Source organism: Oncorhynchus keta, chromosome 27 (genome assembly GCF_023373465.1).
Source record: "Oncorhynchus keta strain PuntledgeMale-10-30-2019 chromosome 27, Oket_V2, whole genome shotgun sequence".
Classification (NCBI taxonomy): domain Eukaryota; kingdom Metazoa; phylum Chordata; class Actinopteri; order Salmoniformes; family Salmonidae; genus Oncorhynchus; species Oncorhynchus keta.
The window spans coordinates 27,108,249-27,131,206 of record NC_068447.1 but is presented as its reverse complement, the minus strand read 5'-3'; the positions used below and the strand labels follow the sequence as shown (position 1 = coordinate 27,131,206).

At 46.8% G+C, this 22,958-nt stretch overlaps 1 protein-coding gene across 10 annotated transcripts in view; it reads right to left on the bottom strand.

Annotated features, from left to right (window-relative positions):
• Window positions 1-2,954: 2,954 nt before the first annotated feature.
• LOC118377279 (voltage-dependent L-type calcium channel subunit alpha-1D-like) overlaps window positions 2,955-22,958 on the bottom strand; it is a 201,304-nt gene continuing 181,300 nt past the window's right edge. For all 10 annotated transcript variants that reach the window (XM_052482061.1, XM_052482056.1, XM_052482059.1 and 7 more), the window contains 7 exons: window positions 22,305-22,331; window positions 22,025-22,165; window positions 11,036-11,196; window positions 10,622-10,746; window positions 10,291-10,425; window positions 10,028-10,213; window positions 2,955-9,929 (listed from right to left, as the gene is read on the bottom strand). In XM_052482061.1, the coding sequence (XP_052338021.1) occupies window positions 9,633-9,929; window positions 10,028-10,213; window positions 10,291-10,425; window positions 10,622-10,746; window positions 11,036-11,196; window positions 22,025-22,165; window positions 22,305-22,331 (1,072 nt within the window). In that variant the 3' untranslated portion in view covers window positions 2,955-9,632. The remainder of the gene's footprint in view (window positions 9,930-10,027; window positions 10,214-10,290; window positions 10,426-10,621; window positions 10,747-11,035; window positions 11,197-22,024; window positions 22,166-22,304; window positions 22,332-22,958) is intronic.

Here is a 22,958-nt window from a genome sequence, read left to right as displayed (position 1 = left end):
CAACAGCGACCTGGCCAAGATAAAGCATAGCATTTCGACACATACAACAACACAGAGTTACACATGGAATAAACACAACATACAGTCAATAATACTGTAGAAAAAAAGAAAACAAAAAGTCTAGGCAATAAATAGGCCATGGTGGCGAAGTAAATTACAATATAGCAATTAAACATTGAAATGGTAGATGTGCAGAAGATGAATGTGCAAGTAGAGACTGGGGTGCAAAGGACCAAGATAAATAAATACAGTATGGGGATGAGGTAGTTGGATGGACTGTTTACAGATGGGCTATGTACAGGTGCAGTGATCTGTGAGCTGCTCAGACAGCTGGTGCTTAAAGCTAGTGAGGGAGATATGAGTCTCCAGCTTCAGTGAAGCGGCCAAAGGAAGAATTGGCTTTGGGGGTGACCTGTGAGGAGCGTATGCTACAGGTGGGTGCTGCTATGGTGACCAGTGAGCTGAGATAAGGCGGGGCTTTACCTAGCAGAGACTTGTAGATGACCTGGAGCCAGTGGGTTTGGCGACGAGTATGAAGCGAGGGCAAGCCAACAAGAGCGTACAGGTCACAGCGGTGGGTAGTATATGGGGCTTTGGTGACAAAACGGATGGCACAATTTGTTGAGTAGAGTGTTGGAGGCTATTTTATAAATGACATTGCAGAAGTCGAGGATCGGTAGGATGGTCAGTTTTACAAGGGTATGTTTGGCAGCATGAGGGAAGGATGCTTTGTTGCGAAATAGGAAGCCAATTCTAGATTTAATTTTGGATTGGAGATGCTTAATGTGAGTCTAGAAGGAGAGTTTACAGTCTAACCAGACACCTAGGTATTTGTAGTTGTCCACGTATTCTAAGTCAGAACCGTCCAGATTAGTGATGCTGGACGGGTGGGCAGGTGCGGGCAGTGATCGGTTGAAGAGCATGCATTTAGTTTCACTTGCATTTAAGAGCAGTTGGAGGTCACGGAAGGAGAGTTCTATGGCATTGAAACTCACCTGGAGGTTAGTTAACACGGTGTCGAAAGAAGGGTCAGAAGTACACAGAATGGTGTCGTCTATGTCGAGGTGGATCAGAGAATCACCAGCAGCAAGAGCGACATCCTTGGTGTATACAGAGAAGAGTCGGCCCGAGAATTGAACCCTGTGGCACCCCCATAGAGACTGCCAGAGGTCCGGACAACAGGCCCTCCGATTTGACACACTGAACTCTATCAGAGAAGTAGTTGGATAACCAGGCGAGGCAATCATTTGAGAAACCAAGGCCGTTGAGGCTGCCAATAAGAATGTGGTGATTGACAGAGTCAAAAGCCTTGGCCAGGTCGATGAATACGGCTGCACAGTAATGTCTCTTATCGATGGCGGTTATGATATCATTTAGGACCTTGAGAGTGGCTGAGGTGCACCCATGACCAGCTCGGAAACCAGATGGCATATCGGAGAAGGTACGGTGGGATTGTAAATGGTCAGTAATCTGTTTGTTAACTTGGCTTTCGAAGACCTCAGAGAGGCAGGGTAGGATAGATAGGTCTGTAGCAGTTTGGGTCTAGAGTGTCTCCCCCTTGAAGAGGGGGATGATTGCGGCAGCTTTCCAATCTTTGGGAATCTCAGACGATACGAAACAAAGGTTGAACAGGTGAGTGATAGGGGTTGCAACAATTTCGACAGATCATTTTAGAAAGAGAGGGTCTAGATTGTCTAGCCCAGCTGATTTGTAGGGGTCCACATTTTGCAGCTCTTTCAGAACATCAGCTATCTGGATTTGGGTGAAGGAGAAATGGGGGAGGGTTGGGCGAGTTGTTGTGGGGAGTGCAGGGCTGTTGACCGGGGTAGGGGTAGCTAGGTGGAAAGCATGGCTAGCCGCAGAATTTTTTTTATTGAAATTCTCAATTATTGTGGATTTATCGGTGGTGACAATGTTTCCTAGCCTCAGTGCAGTGGGCAGCTGGGAGGAGGTGCTCTTATTCTCCATGGACTTTACAGTGTCCCAGAACTTTTTTAAGTTAGTACTACAGGATGCAAATTTCTGTTTGAAAAAGCTAGCCTTAGCTTTCCTTACTGCCTGTGCCTGTGTATATTGGTTCCTAACTTCCCTAAAAAGCTGCATATCACGGGGGCTATTCGATGCTAATGCAGAACGCCACAGGATGTTTTTGTGCTGGTCAAGGGCAGTTAGGTCTGGAGAGAACCAAGGGCTATATCTATTCCTGGTTCTACATTTTTTGAAAGGGGCATGCTTATTTAAAATGGTGTGGAAGGCACTTTTAAAGAAAGACCAGGCATCCTCTCCAGACGGGATGAGGTCAATATCCTTCCAGGAAACCCGGGCCAGGTCGATTAGAAAGGTCTGCTCGTAGAAGTGTTTTAGGGTAAAAATAGTAAAAATAAAGAAAAACCCTTGAATGAGTAGGTGTGTCCAAACTTTTGACTGGTACTGCATATCACCAGCACTTACATTTTACTGAACCTTTTCTATCTGTTTTTGTTCCTAATCCAATCCATTGTTTTGAATCGGGGTAACACATTGTTTGCCTATCTCAATTCCTCGGGATCTATAGCTCCTTGATTTCTATGGAAATGTTGGTACTTAATCAACAGCTTTCAGCTAGCCAACTGTCGCAATGGGCAATGTTCCAGTCACATTTATGACATTTCTAAAGAAATTCCCTGTAGCTGTACAGCTGAGCCTAGATAAGACATAATGATCCCACACAAACGTATCCTCTAGTTTCTACACGTTCAGTCACGTGTACAGCATTATTATCCACCATGTTAGTGCTTCTGACTACGTTTTAAATTAAGAATATTACATCATCACGTTGCACCCTGCGTTTTACACACTCACCAACAGCTGTGATGGTAATTGTTTTAATCATATGTAGAGTCCATATGTTTTGTTTGGCAAATTCCTGCCGCCGCGTACATATAACACAGATACTGTCATCTGGAGCCATTGAGTGACTTGGAGAGAGTTTATTCAGTTGTGATCGTTACAAAATCATCAGCATTCCAGGCAAATGTTCAAAAGAATAAAGGAACTGTACAAAATAAAGGGGTTTGAACAGTATAAAATCTGAAGGTAAAACTAATCTGCTACAAAGTGGAATCATCTGTAACGTTAGCGGGTAGAAAGCAGGATTCTTCAAGTACAGTGAATCACTTTAACCTTCACATTCTGCACAGTTTCTTACACAACAGAAGCAGTACAAACAATTAAGCTGTGAATTGCACTAGCTGCATATCAAACCTTTTGTTTCTCAAAGTAGCTTTTGTTTTTATCACTTGCAAACAGTATAAATAAAGATGATTCAATTAGTGGGAGTTACCTTCTCTGTAATCACATACAGTTGAAGTCAGAAGTTTACATACACCTTAGCCAAATACATTTAAACTCAGTTTTTTCACAATTCCTGACATTTAATCAGAGTAAAATTTCTTAGGTCAGTTAGGATCACCACTTTATTTTAAGAATGCGAAATGCCAGAATAATAGTAGAGAGAATGATTTATTTCAGTTTTTATTTCAGCACATTCCCAGTGGGTCAGAAGTTTACATACACTCAATTAGTATTTGGTAGCATTGCCTTTAAATTGTTTAACTTGGTTCAAATGTTCCAGGTAGCTTTCCACAAGCTCCCCACAATATATTGGGTGAATTTTGGCCCATTCCTCCTGACAGAGCTGGTTTAACTGAGTCAGGTTTGTAGACCTCCTTGCTCGTACACACATTTTCAGATCTGCCCACACGTTTTCTATAGGATTGAGGTCAGGGCTTTGTGATGGCCACTCCAATACCTTGACTTTGTTGTCTTTAAGCCATTTTTCCACAACGTTGGAAGTATGCTTGTCATTGTCCATTTGGAAGACTCATTTGCGACCAAGCTTTAACTTCCTGACTGATGTCTCGAGGTGTTGCTTCAAGATATCCACATATTTTTCCTTCTTCATCATTTGATCTATATTGTGAAGTGCACCAGTCCCTCCTGTAGCAAAGCACGCCCACAACATGATGCTGCCACCCCTGTGCGTCATGGTTGGGATAGTGTTCTTCGGCTTGCAAACCTCCCCCTTTTCCCTCCAAACATAACAATGGTCATTATGGCCAAACAGTTCTATTTTTGTTTCATCAGATCATAGGACATTTCTCCAAAAATTACAATCTTTGTCCCCATGTGCAGTTGCAAACCGTAGTCTGGCTTTTTTAATCGAGGTTTTGGAGCAGTGGATTCTTCCTTGCTGAGCAGCCTTTCAGGTTATGCCGATATAGGACTCATTTTACTGTGGATATAAATACTTTTGTACCTGTTTCCTCCAGCATCTTCACAAAGTCCTTTGCTGTTGTTCTGGGATTGATTTGCACTTTTCGCACCAAAGCATGTTAATCTCTAGGAGACAGAACATGTCTCCTTCCTGAGCGGTATAACAGCTGCTTGGTCCCATGGTATTTACACTTGTGTACTATTGTTTGTACAGATGAACGTGGTACCTTCAGGCATTTGGAAATTGCTCCCTAGAATGAACCAGAATTGTGGAGGTCTACAATTATTTTTCTGAGGTCTTGGCTGATTTCTTTTGATTTTCCCACGATGTCAAGCAAAGAGGCACTGAGTTTGAAGGTAGGCCTTGAAATACATCCACAAGTACACCTCTAATTGACTCAAATTATGTCAATTAGCCTATCAGAAGCTTCTAAAGCCATGACATCATTTTCTGGAATTTTCCAAGCTGTTTAAAGGCACAGTCAACTTAGTGTATGTAAACTTCTGACCCACTGCAATTGTGATACAGTGAATTAAGTGAAATAATCTGTTTGTAAACAATTGTTGGAATAATTACTTGTGTCATGCATAAAGTAGATGTTCTAACCGACTTGCCAAAACTATAGTTTGTTAACAGGAAATTTGTGGAGTGGTTGAAAAATTAGTTTTAATGACTCCAACCTAAGTGTATATAAACTTCCGACTTCAACTGTACATAGCCCCAGGAAAAGTATAGTCTCACCATCTCAAAGACAATTTGAGCCAGTGATATAACCTCTGGTGCAGTAGTTATCATTACCAGTCCTGGAAGGCATGCATGCATACCATTATGTCAGGATTTGAACCCCACTCTCGAAACACTCACTGAGTGGTCATTTCTAGATGGGATACAACTTTTGTCAAATTGACGTCAAAAGTTATTTTTAAAATTATTTTTATCTAACCTTAACGTTTTTCCTAACCTTAACCTATTTCTCCTAACCTGCTATATGAAAAGTACATTTGGACCAAAGCTGTATTATCCCTTCTAGATAAAACCCCACTAAGTGGCCATCACTATGCCATCACTATGCCATCACTATGCCATCATTCATGTGTTGAACTGAGAGCATTGTTTGGTGTCGAGAGAAAGATGGTAGTTATGCTGAGGAAAACCTAGTAGTTGTAAACACTATATTCCATTGTTAAGGAATTTACATTTCGTGATGCCATTTCACAAAGATCCCTGACATGACATGCGTTTATATTGAACTTGACTTTACGCGTTTGGAAAATGCATATTAGTCATACAGCCTTATTGGCCACAGCTATGTGTCTTCAAAGCATAGATTTTCCCTTGTGGTGTTTTTGTTAAAGGAGCCCTTTCATTGCACATACTGTAAAGGTTGACAGGAAATGAACCCATTCCCATGACAGTAACCAGTTGAATAAGAAGCACAGTAACACAGTAAACAGTTAAACTGCTCTAGTGCTGTACAATACACAATGAAAAACAGTTGTCCTCAATGTAACCTGAAACGATTTATTTCTGTTGGCAGTGAGCTAAGCTGGTAAATGGTAAACCCTCCTTCTGTACAGCCATACTGTACATACACTTCAGTGAAAGCAGCTCTTTTTGACATCATAGTCATTCTACATCAATATTATCCTCCTTAAACTGCTATGCTTAAACATAATGCATTCTAGCGGAAAAAAAGGCGACAAGGTTATAAAATATAATTTCATATTAATTCACAAATAAAACATAGGCATGGGGACGATATTGCTATACCTGTAACGATTCATAATTAACCAAATATAAAGCATCTCTTTTCATTAGTTTATTTTTCTTACAGGGTTTAAAAAATATCTACAACTTAATAGCTTTTTCCTTTCACTAAAACAACATGGCTTCTAGTGTCTGTACCTGTACATGTGTCTATCGATCGGAACCCCGTCATCCCTGAAGATTGATTGGTTGGGCAGGAATGAGTGTGTGATATTTGAGTACACTGTTTTCTTGTGTGTTGGTTGTTCACAGTTTCAAAAAGTGGTCTGTAAAATGGCCACCACTACACCTATGACTCACTATTCTCAGTATCTCTGTGCAGAGGGTAAGGCAAATGGGAGGCAGGGGGATATGCCTGAGGATTGGAACGTGATGTCACTGATATGTGATTTCTGTATGAAGTCATTGAGGCGGTGACACTAATCCTACTCATCCTGAGTGGACTGCAAACCTAGCATTACTGCATCCCCTAAGGGACAACCCCTACCTATATCTCTCGGTTCACTGGGTGTTGCCAGACAGAGAGAAAGAAAGTTGTGTGAAACTCCTCTGTAGTTGGAGCCTTAGCGTGTCCCCTCCCTCCACTGTAGTTGGATCCTTAGCGTGTCCCCTCCCTCCACTGTAGTTGGAGCCTTAGCGTGTCCCCTCCCTCCACTGTAGTTGGAGCCTTAGCGTGTCCCTCCATCCCTCCACTCCTCTGTAGTTGGAGCCTTAGCGTGTCCCTCCATCCCTCCACTCCACTGTAGTTGGATCCTTAGCGTGTCCCTCCACTCCTCTGTAGTTGGATCCTTAGCGTGTCCCTCCATCCCTCCACTCCACTGTAGTTGGAGCCTTAGCGTGTCCCTCCACTCCACTGTCGTTGGATCCTTAGCGTGTCCCTCCATCCCTCCACTCCACTGTAGTTGGATCCTTAGCGTGTCCCTCCACTCCTCTGTAGTTGGATCCTTAGCATGTCCCTCCATCCCTCCACTCCACTGTAGTTGGACTCTTAGCGTGTCCCTCCATCCCTCCACTCCACTGTAGTTGGACTCTTAGCGTGTCCCTCCATCCCTCCACTCCTCTGTCGTTGGATCCTTAGCGTGTCCCTCCATCCCTCCACTCCTCTGTAGTTGGAGCCTTAGCGTGTCCCTCCATCCCTCCACTCCACTGTAGTTGGAGCCTTAGCGTGTCCCTCCATCCCTCCACTCCACTGCAGTTGGAGCCTTAGCGTGTCCCTCCACTCCACTGTAGTTGGAGCCTTAGCGTGTCCCTCCACTCCACTGTAGTTGGATCCTTAGCGTGTCCCTCCATCCCTCCACTCCACTGTAGTTGGAGCCTTAGCGTGTCCCTCCATCCCTCCACTCCTCTGTAGTTGGAGCTTTAGCGTGTCCCCTCCCTCCACTGTAGTTGGATCCTTAGCGTGTCCCCTCCCTCCACTGTAGTTGGAGCCTTAGCGTGTCCCCTCCCTCCACTGTAGTTGGAGCCTTAGCGTGTCCCTCCATCCCTCCACTCCTCTGTAGTTGGAGCCTTAGCGTGTCCCTCCATCCCTCCACTCCACTGTAGTTGGATCCTTAGCGTGTCCCTCCACTCCTCTGTAGTTGGATCCTTAGCGTGTCCCTCCATCCCTCCACTCCACTGTAGTTGGAGCCTTAGCGTGTCCCTCCACTCCACTGTCGTTGGATCCTTAGCGTGTCCCTCCATCCCTCCACTCCACTGTAGTTGGATCCTTAGCGTGTCCCTCCACTCCTCTGTAGTTGGATCCTTAGCATGTCCCTCCATCCCTCCACTCCACTGTAGTTGGACTCTTAGCGTGTCCCTCCATCCCTCCACTCCACTGTAGTTGGACTCTTAGCGTGTCCCTCCATCCCTCCACTCCTCTGTCGTTGGATCCTTAGCGTGTCCCTCCATCCCTCCACTCCTCTGTAGTTGGAGCCTTAGCGTGTCCCTCCATCCCTCCACTCCACTGTAGTTGGAGCCTTAGCGTGTCCCTCCATCCCTCCACTCCACTGCAGTTGGAGCCTTAGCGTGTCCCTCCACTCCACTGTAGTTGGAGCCTTAGCGTGTCCCTCCACTCCACTGTAGTTGGATCCTTAGCGTGTCCCTCCATCCCTCCACTCCACTGTAGTTGGATCCTTAGCGTGTCCCTCCATCCCTCCACTCCTCTGTAGTTGGAGCCTTAGCGTGTCCCTCCATCCCTCCACTCCACTGTAGTTGGAGCCTTAGCGTGTCCCTCCACTCCACTGTAGTTGGAGCCTTAGCGTGTCCCTCCACTCCACTGTAGTTGGATCCTTAGCGTGTCCCCTCCACTGTAAATGGAGCCTTTGCGTGTCCCTCCACTCCACTGTAGTTGGATCCTTAGCGTGTCCCCTCCACTGTAGTTGGAGCCTTAGCTTGTCCCTCCACTCCACTGTAGTTGGATCCTTAGCGTGTCCCTCCACTCCACTGTAGTTGGAGCCTTAGCATGTCCCTCCATCCCTCCACTCCACTGTAGTTGGATCCTTAGCGTGTCCCTCCACTCCACTGTAGTTGGATCCTTAGCATGTCCCTCCACTCCACTGTAGTTGGAGCCTTAGCATGTCCCTCCATCCCTCCACTCCACTGTAGTTGGATCCTTAGCGTGTCCCTCCACTCCACTGTAGTTGGAGCCTTAGCGTGTCCCTCCATCCCTCCACTCCACTGTAGTTGGATCCTTAGCGTGTCCCTCCACTCCACTGTAGTTGGAGCCTTAGCGCGTCCCTCCATCCCTCCACTCCACTGTAGTTGGATCCTTAGCGTGTCCCTCCACTCCACTGTAGTTGAAGCCTTAGCGTGTCCCTCCATCCCTCCACTCCACTGTAGTTGGATCCTTACCGTGTCCCTCCACTCCACTGTAGTTGGAGCCTTAGCGTGTCCCTCCATCCCTCCACTCCACTGTAGTTGGATCCTTAGCGTGTCCCTCCACTCCACTGTAGTTGGAGCCTTAGCATGTCCCTCCATCCCCCCACTCCACTGTAGTTGGATCCTTAGTGTGTCCCTCCACTCCACTGTAGTTGGATCCTTAGCGTGTCCCTCCACTCCACTGTAGTTGGAGCCTTAGCATGTCCCTCCATCCCTCCACTCTACTGTAGTTGGATCCTTAGTGTGTCCCTCCACTCCACTGTAGTTGGATCCTTAGCGTGTCCCTCCACTCCACTGTAGTTGGAGCCTTAGCGTGTCCCTCCATCCCTCCACTCCACTGTAGTTGGATCCTCAGCGTGTCCCTCCACTCCACTGTAGTTGGAGCCTTAGCGTGTCCCTCCACTCCACTGTAGTTGGAGCCTTAGCGTGTCCCTCCATCCCTCCAGTTCTCTCCAGCTGGCAGTGTTTCCATCCACCTATTCATTCCACAGAAAGAAAGGCACTCCAAAAGGCACATCTCTCCCTATATAGTGCAGTTCATACGGTATAGGGTGCCATGTCAGCCTATGTGACTGAATGCTATAGGGTGCCATGACAGCCTATGTGACTGAATGCTATTGGGTGCCATGTCAGCCTATGTGACTGAATGCTATAGGGTGCCATGTCAGCCTATGTGACTGAATGCTATAGGGTGCCATGTCAGCCTATGTGACTGAATGCTATAGGGTGCCATGTCAGCCTATGTGACTGAATGCTATAGGGTGCTGATGCATATCATCTCATCAGTCAGATCTTCTTCACATTTCACACTCGTGTCCGGCTCCTCATCACTGTAGTCATGGAGATTACGGTCCCTGAGGCTCGTGGCCGTCACTTTGTCCGTGGCCCCGGTTGCCCCCGGTCCATTACCCATACTGCCATTCAGCAGGTTGCTGGCGGCACTCTCCATCTCATCGATGGTCATCTCGCAGGCGTCCGCGATCTCGTGCTTCGTCGCCGCCACAAATTTGGGGTCCTTGGCGTATTTCCCCAGTCCTTCTGAAATCAACACCTGAAACAGGAAAAAGGGGGAAATCATTAAATCAATCAAAGTGTGTGTGTGTGTTGTGTGTGTGTGTGTGTGTGTGTGTGTGTGTCAGGGCTACTCACGGCCTCTACTAGGCTGTTGGCACTGCCTATCTTCTGGTGGTACTGCCTGCGGTACTCTGGGGGGATCTGGAGCTGTGAGGGGGAGTAGGTGAGGCTCAAAGGGGCTTCCGGGGCGTCAGTGTACCAGGAGCTTCTTCTCACAGTGCCAGGGGTGCTGCTCACACTGCCGGGACCACGCCAGTCCACCTGGATACACACAAACACACACACACAAAATGTATCAACATATTTACATTCAGAAATGCACACACACACACACGTACCTGGATGAGGGGGGTGTAGTATGGGGAGTGGTCCCTGCTAATGGGGGAGGTGGGGGGCGTGGCCCAGGAACGTAGAGAGCGTGATGGAGAGAGACGCTGGACTCTGCTGGAGTCCAGGCCAGCCACTGCCATCACCTAGGGAACAGGAGAAGAGGAGGGGTCATGGAGGTCAAACCACATAGACATACCTTTAATTCATTGCCAAAATTAAGACTCACACATGTTTGTGTGTATGTGCAGTGAGTTGTGTCAATATTTTGTAAGCTAATTGTATGAAAGTAAGTCTTTCAGTGCATATGGGTAGCCATCAGTTTGGTTCAGTGGTACCCACCTGTTGCTGCATCAGATGCAGGGGTAGAGCTGTTCGATGGGGAACGGAAGGGGTCAAGGGGATGTCATCATCCTGACTGCTATGTCTCCGCAGACACTCAAAGTTGAAGGAGGGTCTGTGGGGTGCTGGAGGTTTAAACACAGGAGAGACAGTTGAAGGAGGGTCTGTGGGGTGCTGGAGGTTTAAACACAGGAGAGACAGTTGAAGGAGGGTCTGTGGGGTGCTGGAGGTTTAAACACAGGAGAGACAGTTGAAGGAGGGTCTGTGGGGTGCTGGAGGTTTAAACACAGGAGAGACACCTATCATTTACATTTATGGATCTCATTACAAGCCCTTTGAGTGTTCCATCATCATCTTTATCAGCCAATCAGTGACACCCCTGATTGAATCAATATGGTAACCAAGGGACCTCACCCTGGGGTGTAGAGGGGAACAACCGTCGCTTTGGCGATCGCCCACCATCTTGGTAAATGGGTTGTTGGTCGTCGTCATAGAGACTATCCGGTTGATGGTAACCCCTCGATGCATTTGTGTCCAAGTCAGTTTGAAGGTCTTGAAACTCCCTATGGGGCATCCTGAGCAACAACCAGACAACAACATCACTAAATAACCACCTCTACCTAGAGTAGAGTACAGTAGAGTAGAATAGAAGAGAGGAGAATAAAGGAGAGTTACAGTAGAAAATAGGAGAGTACAGTAGAGGAGAATAGAGGAGAGTACAGTAGAGGAGAATAGAGGAGAGTACAGTAGAGGAGAATAGAGGAGAGCACAGTAGAGGAGAATAGAAGAGAAGAGAATAAAGGAGAGTTACAGTAGAAAAGAGGAGAGTACAGTAGAGGAGAATAGAGGAGAGTACAGTAGAGGAGAATAGAGGAGAGTACAGGAGAGGAGAATAGAGGAGAGCACAGTAGAGGAGAATAGAGGAGAGTACAGTAGAGGAGAATAGAGGAGAGCACAGTAGAGGAGAATAGAGGAGAGCACAGTAGATGAGAATAGAGGAGAGCACAGTAGAGGAGAATAGAGGAGAGCACAGTAGATGAGAATAGAGGAGAGCACAGTAGATGAGAATAGAGGAGAGTACAGTAGATGAGAATAGAGGAGAGGAGAAGAGAGGAGAATAGAGGAGAATATGGATAGTACAGTAGAGTAGAGGAGAGTAAAGGATAGGAGAATAGAGGAGAGAAGAGAACAGTAGAGGAGAGTACAGTAGAAATGAGGAGAGAACAGGAGAGGAGAATATAAGAGAGAAGAGAACAGTAGATGAGAGTACAGTAGAGTAGAGGAGAGGACAGTAGAGTAGAGGAGAGAACAGGTGAGGAGAATAGAGGAGAGAAGAGAACAGTAGAGTAGAGTAGAGGAGAGGAGAGGAGAGGAGAGGAGAGGAGAGGAGAGGAGAGGAGAGGAGAGGAGAGGAGGAGAGAGGAGAGGAGAGAACAGTAGAGGAGAGAACAGGAGAGGAGAATAGAGGAGAGGAGAGTACAGTAGAGTAGAGGAGAGAACAGGAGAGGAGAATAGAGGAGAGGAGAAAACAGTAGAGGAGAGTTCAGTAGAGTCGAGGAGAGTACAGTAGAGTAGAGGAGAGAACAGGAGAGGAGAGTACAGTAGAGTAGAGGAGAGAACAGGAGAGGAGAGTACAGGTGAGTAGAGGAGAGAACAGGAGAGGAGAGAACAGGAGAGGAGAATATAGGAGAGAAGAGAACAGTAGAGGAGAGTACAGTAGAGTAGAGAACAGGAGAGGAGAATAGAGGAGAAGAGAGGACAGTAGTGGAGAGTACAGTAGAGTAGAGGAGAGAACAGGAGAGGAGAATAGAGGAGAGGAGAGAACAGTAGAGGAGAGTACAGTAGAGTAGAGGAGAGAACAGGAGAGGAGAGTACAGGTGAGTAGAGGAGAGAACAGGAGAGGAGAGAACAGGAGAGGAGAATATAGGAGAGAAGAGAACAGTAGAGGAGAGTACAGTAGAGTAGAGAACAGGAGAGGAGAATAGAGGAGAAGAGAGAACAGTAGTGGAGAGTACAGTAGAGTAGAGGAGAGAACAGGAGAGGAGAATAGAGGAGAGGAGAGAACAGTAGAGGAGAGTACAGTAGAGTAGAGAACAGGAGAGGAGAATAGAGGAGAGGAGAGAACAGGAGAGGAGAATAGAGGAGAGGAGAGAACAGTAGAGGAGAGTACAGTAGAGTAGAGAACAGGAGAGGAGAATAGAGGAGAGGAGAGAACAGTAGAGGAGAGTACAGTAGAGTAGAGGAGAGGATAGTAGAGTAGAGGAGAGAACAGAAGGGGATAATAGAGGAGAGAAGAGAACAGTAGAGGAGAGTAGAGTAGAGGAGAGAACAGGAGAGGAGAATAGAGGAGAGGAGAGAACAGTAGAGGAGAGTACAGTAGAGTAGAGGAGAGAACAGGAGAGGAGAATAGAGGAGAGGAGAGAACAGTCGAGGAGAGTACAGTAGAGTAGAGGAGAGAACAGGAGAGGAGAGTACAGGTGAGTAGAGGAGAGAACAGGAGAGGAGAGAACAGGAGAGGAGAATATAGGAGAGAAGAGAACAGTAGAGGAGAGTACAGTAGAGTAGAGAACAGGAGAGGAGAATAGAGGAGAAGAGAGAACAGTAGTGGAGAGTACAGTAGAGTAGAGGAGAGAACAGGAGAGGAGAATAGAGGAGAGGAGAGAACAGTAGAGGAGAGTACAGTAGAGTAGAGAACAGGAGAGGAGAATAGAGGAGAGGAGAGAACAGTAGAGGAGAGTACAGTAGAGTAGAGGAGAGGATAGTAGAGTAGAGGAGAGAACAGAAGGGGATAATAGAGGAGAGAAGAGAACAGTAGAGTAGAGGAGAGAACAGGAGAGGAGAATAGAGGAGAGGAGAGAACAGTAGAGGAGAGTACAGTAGAGTAGAGGAGAGAACAGGAGAGGAGAATAGAGGAGAGGAGAGAACAGTCGAGGAGAGTACAGTAGAGTAGAGGAGAGAACAGGAGAGGAGAGTACAGTAGAGTAGAGGAGAGAACAGGAGAGGAGAATAGAGGAGAGGAGAGAACAGTAGAGGAGAGAACAGGAGAGGAGAATAGAGGAGAGGAGAGAACAGTAGAGGAGAGTGCAGTAGAGTCGAGGAGAGTACAGTAGAGTAGAGGAGAGAACAGGAGAAGAGAGTACAGTAGAGTAGAGGAGAGAACAGGAGAGGGGAGTACAGGTGAGTAGAGGAGAGAACAGGAGAGGAGAGAACAGGAGAGGAGAATAGAGGAGAAAAGAGAACAGTAGAGGAGAGTACAGTAGAGTAGAGGAGAGAACAGGAGAGGAGAATAGAGGAGAAGAGAGAACAGTTGTGGAGAGTACAGTAGAGTAGAGGAGAGAACAGGAGAGGAGAATAGAGGAGAGGAGAGAACAGTAGAGGAGAGTACAGTAGAGTAGAGGAGAGAACAGGAGAGGAGAGTACAGTAGAGTAGAGAACAGGAGAGGAGAATAGAGGAGAGAAGAGAACAGTAGAGGAGAGTACAGTAGAGTAGAGGAGAGAACAGGAGAGGAGAGTACAGTAGAGTAGAGAACAGGAGAGGAGAATAGAGGAGAGGAGAGAACAGTAGAGGAGAGTACAGTAGAGTCGAGGAGAGGATAGTAGAGTAGAGGAGAGAACAGAAGGGGATAATAGAGGAGAGAAGAGAACAGTAGAGTAGAGGAGGAGAGAACAGGAGAGGAGAATAGAGGAGAGGAGAGAACAGTAGAGGAGAGTACAGTAGAGTAGAGGAGAGAACAGGAGAGGAGAATAGAGGAGAGGAGAGAACAGTAGAGGAGAGTACAGTAGAGTCGAGGAGAGTACAGTAGAGTAGAGGAGAGAACAGGAGAGGAGAGTACAGTAGAGTAGAGGAGAGAACAGGAGAGGAGAGTACGGGTGAGTAGAGGAGAGAACAGGAGAGGAGAGAACAGGAGAGGAGAATAGAGGAGAAAAGCGAACAGTAGAGGAGAGTAAAGTAGAGTAGAGGAGAGAACAGGAGAGGAGAATAGAGGAGAAGAGAGAACAGTTGTGGAGAGTACAGTAGAGTAGAGGAGAGAACAGGAGAGGAGAATAGAGGAGAGGAGAGAACAGTAGAGGAGAGTACAGTAGAGTAGAGAACAGGAGAGGATAATAGAGGAGAGAAGAGAACAGTAGAGGAGAGTACAGTAGAGTAGAGGAGAGAACAGGAGAGGAGAGTACAGTAGAGTAGAGGAGAGAACAGGAGAGGAGAATATAGGAGAGAAGAGAACAGTAGAGGAGAGTACAGTAGAGTAGAGAACAGGAGAGGAGAATAGAGGAGAAGAGAGAACAGTAGTGGAGAGTACAGTAGAGTAGAGGAGAGAACAGGAGAGGAGAATAGAGGAGAGGAGATAACAGTAGAGGAGAGTACAGTAGAGTAGAGAACAGGAGAGGAGAATAGAGGAGAGGAGAGAACAGTAGAGGAGAGTGCAGTAGAGTAGAGGAGAGGACAGTAGAGTAGAGGAGAGAACAGGAGAGGATAATAGAGGAGAGAAGAGAACAGTAGAGGAGAGGACAGTAGAGTAGAGTAGGGGAGAGAACAGGAGAGGATAATAGAGGAGAGAAGAGAACAGTAGAGGAGAGTACAGTAGAGTAGAGGAGAGAACAGGAGAGGAGAATAGAGGAGAGGAGAGAACAGTAGAGGAGAGTGCAGTAGAGTAGAGGAGAGAACAGGAGAGGAGAATAGAGGAGAGGAGAGAACAGTAGAGGAGAGAACAGGAGAGGAGAATAGAGGAGAGGAGAGAACAGTAGAGGAGAGTACAGTAGAGTAGAGGAGAGAACAGGAGAGGAGAATAGAGGAGAGGAGAGAACAGTCGAGGAGAGTACAGTAGAGTAGAGGAGAGAACAGGAGAGGAGAGTACAGGTGAGTAGAGGAGAGAACAGAGAGGAGAGAACAGGAGAGGAGAATATAGGAGAGAAGAGAACAGTAGAGGAGAGTACAGTAGAGTAGAGAACAGGAGAGGAGAATAGAGGAGAAGAGAGAACAGTAGTGGAGGTACAGTAGAGTAGAGGAGAGAACAGGAGAGGAGAATAGAGGAGAGGAGAGAACAGTAGAGGAGAGTACAGTAGAGTAGAGAACAGAGAGGAGAATAGAGGAGAGGAGAGAACAGTAGAGGAGAGTAGAGAGTAGAGGAGAGGATAGAGAAGAGGAGAGAACAGAAGGGGATAATAGAGGAGAGAAGAGAACAGTAGAGTAGAGGAGAGAACAGGAGAGGAGAATAGAGGAGAGGAGAGAACAGTAGAGGAGAGTACAGTAGAGTAGAGGAGAGAACAGGAGAGGAGAATAGAGGAGAGGACAGTAGGAGAGTACAGTAGAGTAGAGGAGAGAACAGGAGGAGAGAGTAGAGTAGAGGAGAGAACAGGAGAGGAGAATAGAGGAGAGGAGAGAACAGTAGAGGAGAGAACAGGAGAGGAGAATAGAGGAGAGGAGAGAACAGTAGAGGAGAGTGCAGTAGAGTCGAGGAGAGTACAGTAGAGTAGAGGAGAGAACAGGAAGAGAGTACAGTAGAGTATAGGAGAGGGGAGACAGGTGAGTAGAGGAGAGAACAGGAGAGGAGAGAACAGTAGAGGAGAAAAGAGAACAGTAGAGGAGAGTACAGTAGAGTAGAGGAGAGAACAGGAGAGGAGAATAGAGGAGAAGAGAGAACAGTTGTGGAGAGTACAGTAGAGTAGAGGAGAGAACAGGAGAGGAGAATAGAGGAGAGGAGAGAACAGTAGAGGAGAGTACAGTAGAGTAGAGGAGAGAACAGGAGAGGAGAGTACAGTAGAGTAGAGAACAGGAGAGGAGAATAGAGGAGAGAAGAGAACAGTAGAGGAGAGTACAGTAGAGTAGAGGAGAGAACAGGAGAGGAGAGTACAGTAGAGTAGAGAACAGGAGAGGAGAATAGAGGAGAGGAGAGAACAGTAGAGGAGAGTACAGTAGAGTCGAGGAGAGGATAGTAGAGTAGAGGAGAGAACAGAAGGGGATAATAGAGGAGAGAAGAGAACAGTAGAGGAGAGTAGAGTAGAGGAGAGAACAGGAGAGGAGAATAGAGGAGAGGAGAGAACAGTAGAGGAGAGTACAGTAGAGTAGAGGAGAGAACAGGAGAGGAGAATAGAGGAGAGGAGAGAACAGTAGAGGAGAGTGCAGTAGAGTAGAGAGAGAACAGGAGAGGAGAATAGAGGAGAGGAGAGAACAGTAGAGGAGAGAACAGAGAGGAGAATAGAGGAGAGGAGAGAACAGTAGAGGAGAGTACAGTAGAGTAGAGGAGAGAACAGGAGAGGAGAATAGAGGAGAGGAGAGAACAGTAGGAGAGTACAGTAGAGTAGAGGAGAGAACAGGAGAGGAGAGTACAGGTGAGTAGAGGAGAGAACAGGAGAGGAGAGAACAGGAGAGGAGAATATAGGAGAGAAGAGAACAGTAGAGGAGAGTACAGTAGAGAGAGAACAGGAGAGGAGAATAGAGGAGAAGAGAGAACAGTAGTGGAGAGTACAGTAGAGTAGAGGAGAGAACAGGAGAGGAGAATAGAGGAGAGGAGAGAACAGTAGAGGAGAGTACAGTAGAGTAGAGAACAGGAGAGGAGAATAGAGGAGAGGAGAGAACAGTAGAGGAGAGTACAGTAGAGTAGAGGAGAGGATAGTAGAGTAGAGGAGAGAACAGAAGGGGATAATAGAGGAGAGAAGAGAACAGTAGAGTAGAGGAGAGAACAGGAGAGGAGAATAGAGGAGAGGAGAGAACAGTAGAGGAGAGTACAGTAGAGTAGAGGAGAGAACAGGAGAGGAGAATAGAGGAGAGGAGAGAACAGTCGAGGAGAGTACAGTAGAGTAGAGGAGAGAACAGGAGAGGAGAGTACAGTAGAGTAGAGGAGAGAACAGGAGAGGAGAATAGAGGAGAGGAGAGAACAGTAGAGGAGAGAACAGGAGAGGAGAATAGAGGAGAGGAGAGAACAGTAGAGGAGAGTGCAGTAGAGTCAGGAGAGTACAGTAGAGTAGAGGAGAGAACAGGAGAAGAGAGTACAGTAGAGTAGAGGAGAGAACAGGAGAGGGGAGTACAGGTGAGTAGAGGAGAGAACAGGAGAGAGAGAACAGGAGAGGAGAATAGAGGAGAAAAGAGAACAGTAGAGGAGAGTACAGAGAGAGAGGAGAGAACAGGAGAGGAGAATAGAGGAGAAGAGAGAACAGTTGTGGAGAGTACAGGAGCAGAGGAGAGAACAGGAGAGGAGAATAGAGAGAGGAGAGAACAGTAGAGGAGAGTACAGTAGAGTAGAGAGAGAACAGGAGAGGAGAGTACAGTAGAGTAGAGAACAGGAGAGAGAATAGAGGAGAGAAGAGAACAGTAGAGGAGAGTACAGTAGAGTAGAGGAGAGAACAGGAGAGGAGAGTACAGTAGAGTAGAGAACAGGAGAGGAGAATAGAGGAGAGAGAGAACAGTAGAGGAGAGTACAGTAGAGTCGAGGAGAGGATAGTAGAGTAGAGGAGAGAACAGAAGGGGATAATAGAGGAGAGAGAACAGAGAGGAGAGTAGAGGAGGAGAGAACAGGAGAGGAGAATAGAGGAGAGGAGAGAACAGTAGAGGAGAGTACAGTAGAGTAGAGGAGAGAACAGGAGAGGAGAATAGAGGAGAGAGAGAACAGTAGAGAGAGTACAGTAGAGTCGAGGAGAGTACAGTAGAGTAGAGGAGAGAACAGGAGAGGAGAGTACAGTAGAGTAGAGGAGAGAACAGGAGAGGAGAGTACGGGTGAGTAGAGGAGAGAACAGGAGAGGAGAGAACAGGAGAGGAGAATAGAGGAGAAAAGCGAACAGTAGAGGAGAGTAAAGTAGAGTAGAGGAGAGAACAGGAGAGGAGAATAGAGGAGAAGAGAGAACAGTTGTGGAGAGTACAGTAGAGTAGAGGAGAGAACAGGAGAGGAGAATAGAGGAGAGGAGAGAACAGTAGAGGAGAGTACAGTAGAGTAGAGAACAGGAGAGGATAATAGAGGAGAGAAGAGAACAGTAGAGGAGAGTACAGTAGAGTAGAGGAGAGAACAGGAGAGGAGAGTACAGTAGAGTAGAGGAGAGAACAGGAGAGGAGAATATAGGAGAGAAGAGAACAGTAGAGGAGAGACAGTAGAGTAGAGAACAGAGAGGAGAATAGAGGAGAAGAGAGAACAGTAGTGGAGAGTACAGAGAGTAGAGGAGAGAACAGGAGAGGAGAATAGAGGAGAGGAGATAACAGTAGAGGAGAGTACAGTAGAGTAGAGAACAGGAGAGGAGAATAGAGGAGAGGAGAGAACAGTAGAGGAGAGTGCAGTAGAGTAGAGGAGAGGACAGTAGAGTAGGGGAGAGAACAGGAGAGGATAATAGAGGAGAGAAGAGAACAGTAGAGGAGAGTACAGTAGAGTAGAGGAGAGAACAGGAGAGGAGAATAGAGGAGAGGAGAGAACAGTAGAGGAGAGTGCAGTAGAGTAGAGGAGAGAACAGGAGAGGAGAATAGAGGAGAGGAGAGAACAGTAGAGGAGAGTAGAGGAGAGAACAGGAGAGGAGAATAGAGGAGAGGAGAGAACAGTAGAGGAGAGTACAGTAGAGTAGAGGAGAGAACAGGAGAGGAGAATAGAGGAGAGGAGAGAACAGTAGAGGAGAGTACAGTAGAGTAGAGAACAGGAGAGGAGAATAGAGGAGAGGAGAGAACAGTTGAGGAGAGTACAGTAGAGTAGAGGAGAGGACAGTAGAGTAGAGGAGAGAACAGAAGGGGATAATAGAGGAGAGAAGAGAACAGTAGAGGAGAGTACAGTAGAGTAGAGGAGAGAACAGGAGAGGAGAATAGAGGAGAGGAGAGAACAGGAGAGGAGAATAGAGGAGAGAACAGTAGAGGAGAGTACAGTAGAGTCGAGGAGAGTACAGTAGAGTAGAGGAGAGAACAGGAGAGGAGAGTACAGTAGAGTAGAGGAGAGAACAGGAGCGGAGAATAGAGGAGAGGAGAGAACAGTAGAGGAGAGTACAGTAGAGTAGAGGAGAGAACAGGAGAGGAGAATAGAGGAGAGAAGAGAACAGTAGAGGAGAATAGAGGAGAGGAGAGAACAGGAGAGGAGAATAGAGGAGAAGAGAGAACAGTAGTGGTGAGTACAGTAGAGTAGAGGAGAGCACAGTAGAGTAGAGGAGAGAACAGGAGAGGAGAATAGAGGAGAGAAGAGAACAGTAGAGTGGAGTAGAGTAGAGTAGAGTAGAGTAGAGTAGAGTAGAGTAGAGTAGAGTAGAGTAGAGTACAGTAGAGGAGAGGAGAAGAGAGGAGAGGAGAGGAGAGGAGAGGAGAGGAGAGGAGAGGAGAGGAGAGGAGAGGAGAGGAGAGGACAGTGGAGTAGAGGCGAGGACAGTAGAGTAGAGGAGAGTGCAGTAGAGCAGAGTAGAGGACAGTGCAGTAGAGGACAGGAGAGGACAGTGGAGGACAGTAGAGGAGAGTAGAGTAGAGGACAGTGGAGTAGAATAGAGTAGAGGAGAGTAGAGGACAGTGTAGTAGAGTAGAGGACAGTCGAGTAGAGTAGAGGACAGTAGAGGACAGTAGAGGACAGTAGAGTAGAGGACAGTAGAGTAGAGGACAGTACAGTCGAGGACAGTACAGTCGAGGACAGTAGAGGACAGTAGAGTATAGTAGAGTATAGTAGAGTATAGTAGAGTAGAGTAGAGGACACTACAGTAGAGGACAGTAGAGGACAGTGGAGGACAGTGGAGGGCAGTAGAGGAGAGTAAAGTAGAGGACAGTGGAGTAGAGTAGAGTAGAGGAGAGTAGAGGACAGTGTAGTAGAGTAGAGGACAGTAGAGTAGAGGAAATTAGAGTAGAGGACAGCAGAATAGAGGACAGTGCAGTAGAGTAGAGTCGAGTAGAGTAGAGTAGAGGAGAGGAGAGGAGAGGAGAGGAGAGGAGAGGAGAGGAGAGTGCAGTTCAGTAGAGGAGAGTAGAGGACAGTGGAGTAGAGTAGAGGAGAGTAGAGGACAGTGTAGTAGAGGACAGTAGAGGAGAGGAGATGAGAATAGAGGACAGTAGAGGAGAGTAGATGAGAATAGAGGACAGTGGAGTAGAGTAGAGGAGAGTAGAGGACAGTAGAGGAGAGTAGAGTAGAGGACAGTGTAGGAGAGGAGAGTAGAGTAGAGGACAGTAGAGTAGAGGACATTAGAGTAGAGGAGAGCAGAATAGAGGACAGTGCAGTAGAGGAGAGTAGAGTAGAGAAGAGTACAGGAGAGGAGAGGACGGTAGAGTAGAGTAGAGTAGAGTAGAGTAGAGTAGAGTAGAGTAGAGTAGAGTAGAGTAGAGGAGAGCAGAGTAGAGGAGAACAGAGTAGAGGAGAGCAGAGTAGAGTAGAGGACAGTGCTGTGCAGTAGAGGAGAGTGGAGTAGAGGACAGTGGAGTAGAGGACAGTAGAGGAGAGCAGAGTAGAGGAGAGGACAGTGTAGTAGAGGAGAGGAGAGTAGAGTAGAGTACAGTAGAGGACAGTAGAGTAGAGGAGAGCAGAGTAGAGGACAGTGCAGTAGAGTAGAGTAGAGTAGAGTAGAGGACAGTAGAGGAGAGTAGAGTAGAGTAGAGGACAGTACAGTAGAGGACAGTAGAGGACAGTAGAGGACAGTACTGTAGAGGACAGTAGAGTAGAGGACAGTAGAGGACAGTAGAGGACAATAGATGACAGTAGAGGACAGTAGAGCACAGTACTGTAGAGGACAGTAGAGTAGAGGACAGTAGAGGACAGTACCGTAGAGGACAGTAGAGTAGAGGACAGTAGAGTACAGTACCGTAGAGGACAGTAGAGTAGAGGACAGTAGAGGATAGTAGAGTAGAGGACAGTAGAGGACAATAGAGGACAGTAGAGGACAGTAGAGTAGAGGACAGTAGAGGACAGTAGAGTAGAGGACAGTAGAGGACAATAGAGGACAGTAGAGGACAGTAGAGTAGAGGACAGTAGAGTAGAGGACAGTAGAGTAGAGGACAGTAGAGGACAGTACCGTAGAGGACAGTAGAGTAGAGGACAGTAGAGTACAGTACCGTAGAGGACAGTAGAGTAGAGGACAGTAGAGGATAGTAGAGTAGAGGACAGTAGAGGACAATAGAGGACAGTAGAGGACAGTAGAGTAGAGCACAGTAGAGGACAGTAGAGTAGAGGACAGTAGAGGACAATAGAGGACAGTAGAGGACAGTAGAGTAGAGGACAGTAGAGTAGAGGACAGTAGAGGACAGTACCGTAGAGGACAGTAGAGTAGAGGACAGTAGAGTACAGTACCGTAGAGGACAGTAGAGTAGAGGACAGTAGAGGACAGTAGAGTAGAGGACAGTAGAGTACAGTACCGTAGAGGACAGTAGAGTAGAGGACAGTAGAGGACAGTAGAGTAGAGGACAGTAGAGGACAATAGAGGACAGTAGAGGACAGTGTAGTAGAGGAGAGCAGAGGAGAAGTGGTTTCCAGGTGATACCTGTCCTTGTGCAACATGAGGTCGTCCTCCTGGTACTCCTCTCCACTGAAGTATTCCCCTGAGCCCTTGTCATCATCACTGTCCACTCCCCCTGGCTTCTCTCTACGGATGGTTGGGTACAGAACACCCCCTGATTCTGACCTGGGGTCAAAGGTTCAAAGTTCAACCAGACACCTTTTTAAGGGGTGATTGAGATATAGTATCTCAGTAAAGCAGATCATTATAAACCAATGCGAGATCGGGGTCATTAAAGGGTGAAACAGTAGTTTCACACACATACCTAATGTAGGTCTCATAGTAGAGCCTCCTGTCCAAGCAAGCACGTTGTGGTGAAGGACATGTGATTTGGGACAGGGGAGGGGAAGGGCATGCAATGACAAAGACAATGTGAGACAAACAGAAATAATAATCCTGGACATAAAATGAATGGGTCTGGAGTGTGTGTGTTACTGATAGATACACACAATTCCAGGATTTCAACATAAAGAGCTCTTAGTGGTGCAAGAATGAACGGTGCTGAAAAGATCCATTCTATGAAAGGCCAGGATATGTGAAAGACATAGCTGTGGTAAGGATGTGATGGGGGAAACAACTTCAAAACCCTAACGCCCTATTCAGATCCACATCTGTTGTCATGGGGTTGATCTCATTGAGCTCCACAGCTCCTAGACCTTACGCAAGCAAAAAACCACTGTTCTCATCACACACGAATTCAAACCTACAATAATCCCCTAGTTCATTAGCACAATGTAAAAAAAAGATGTTGATTCAACGTACAATTGTAAGGCAACCAGCTGCAATAGGATTGGCAACTTACTCCAAAAATATTGGTTGAGAAAACACTTTTTTGTGTGAAAATGTTGTTGAGTGAACTCACTATCTTCTTGCACTTTGTTGCCTTACAATTGTACATTGAATCAACATATTTTTTTTA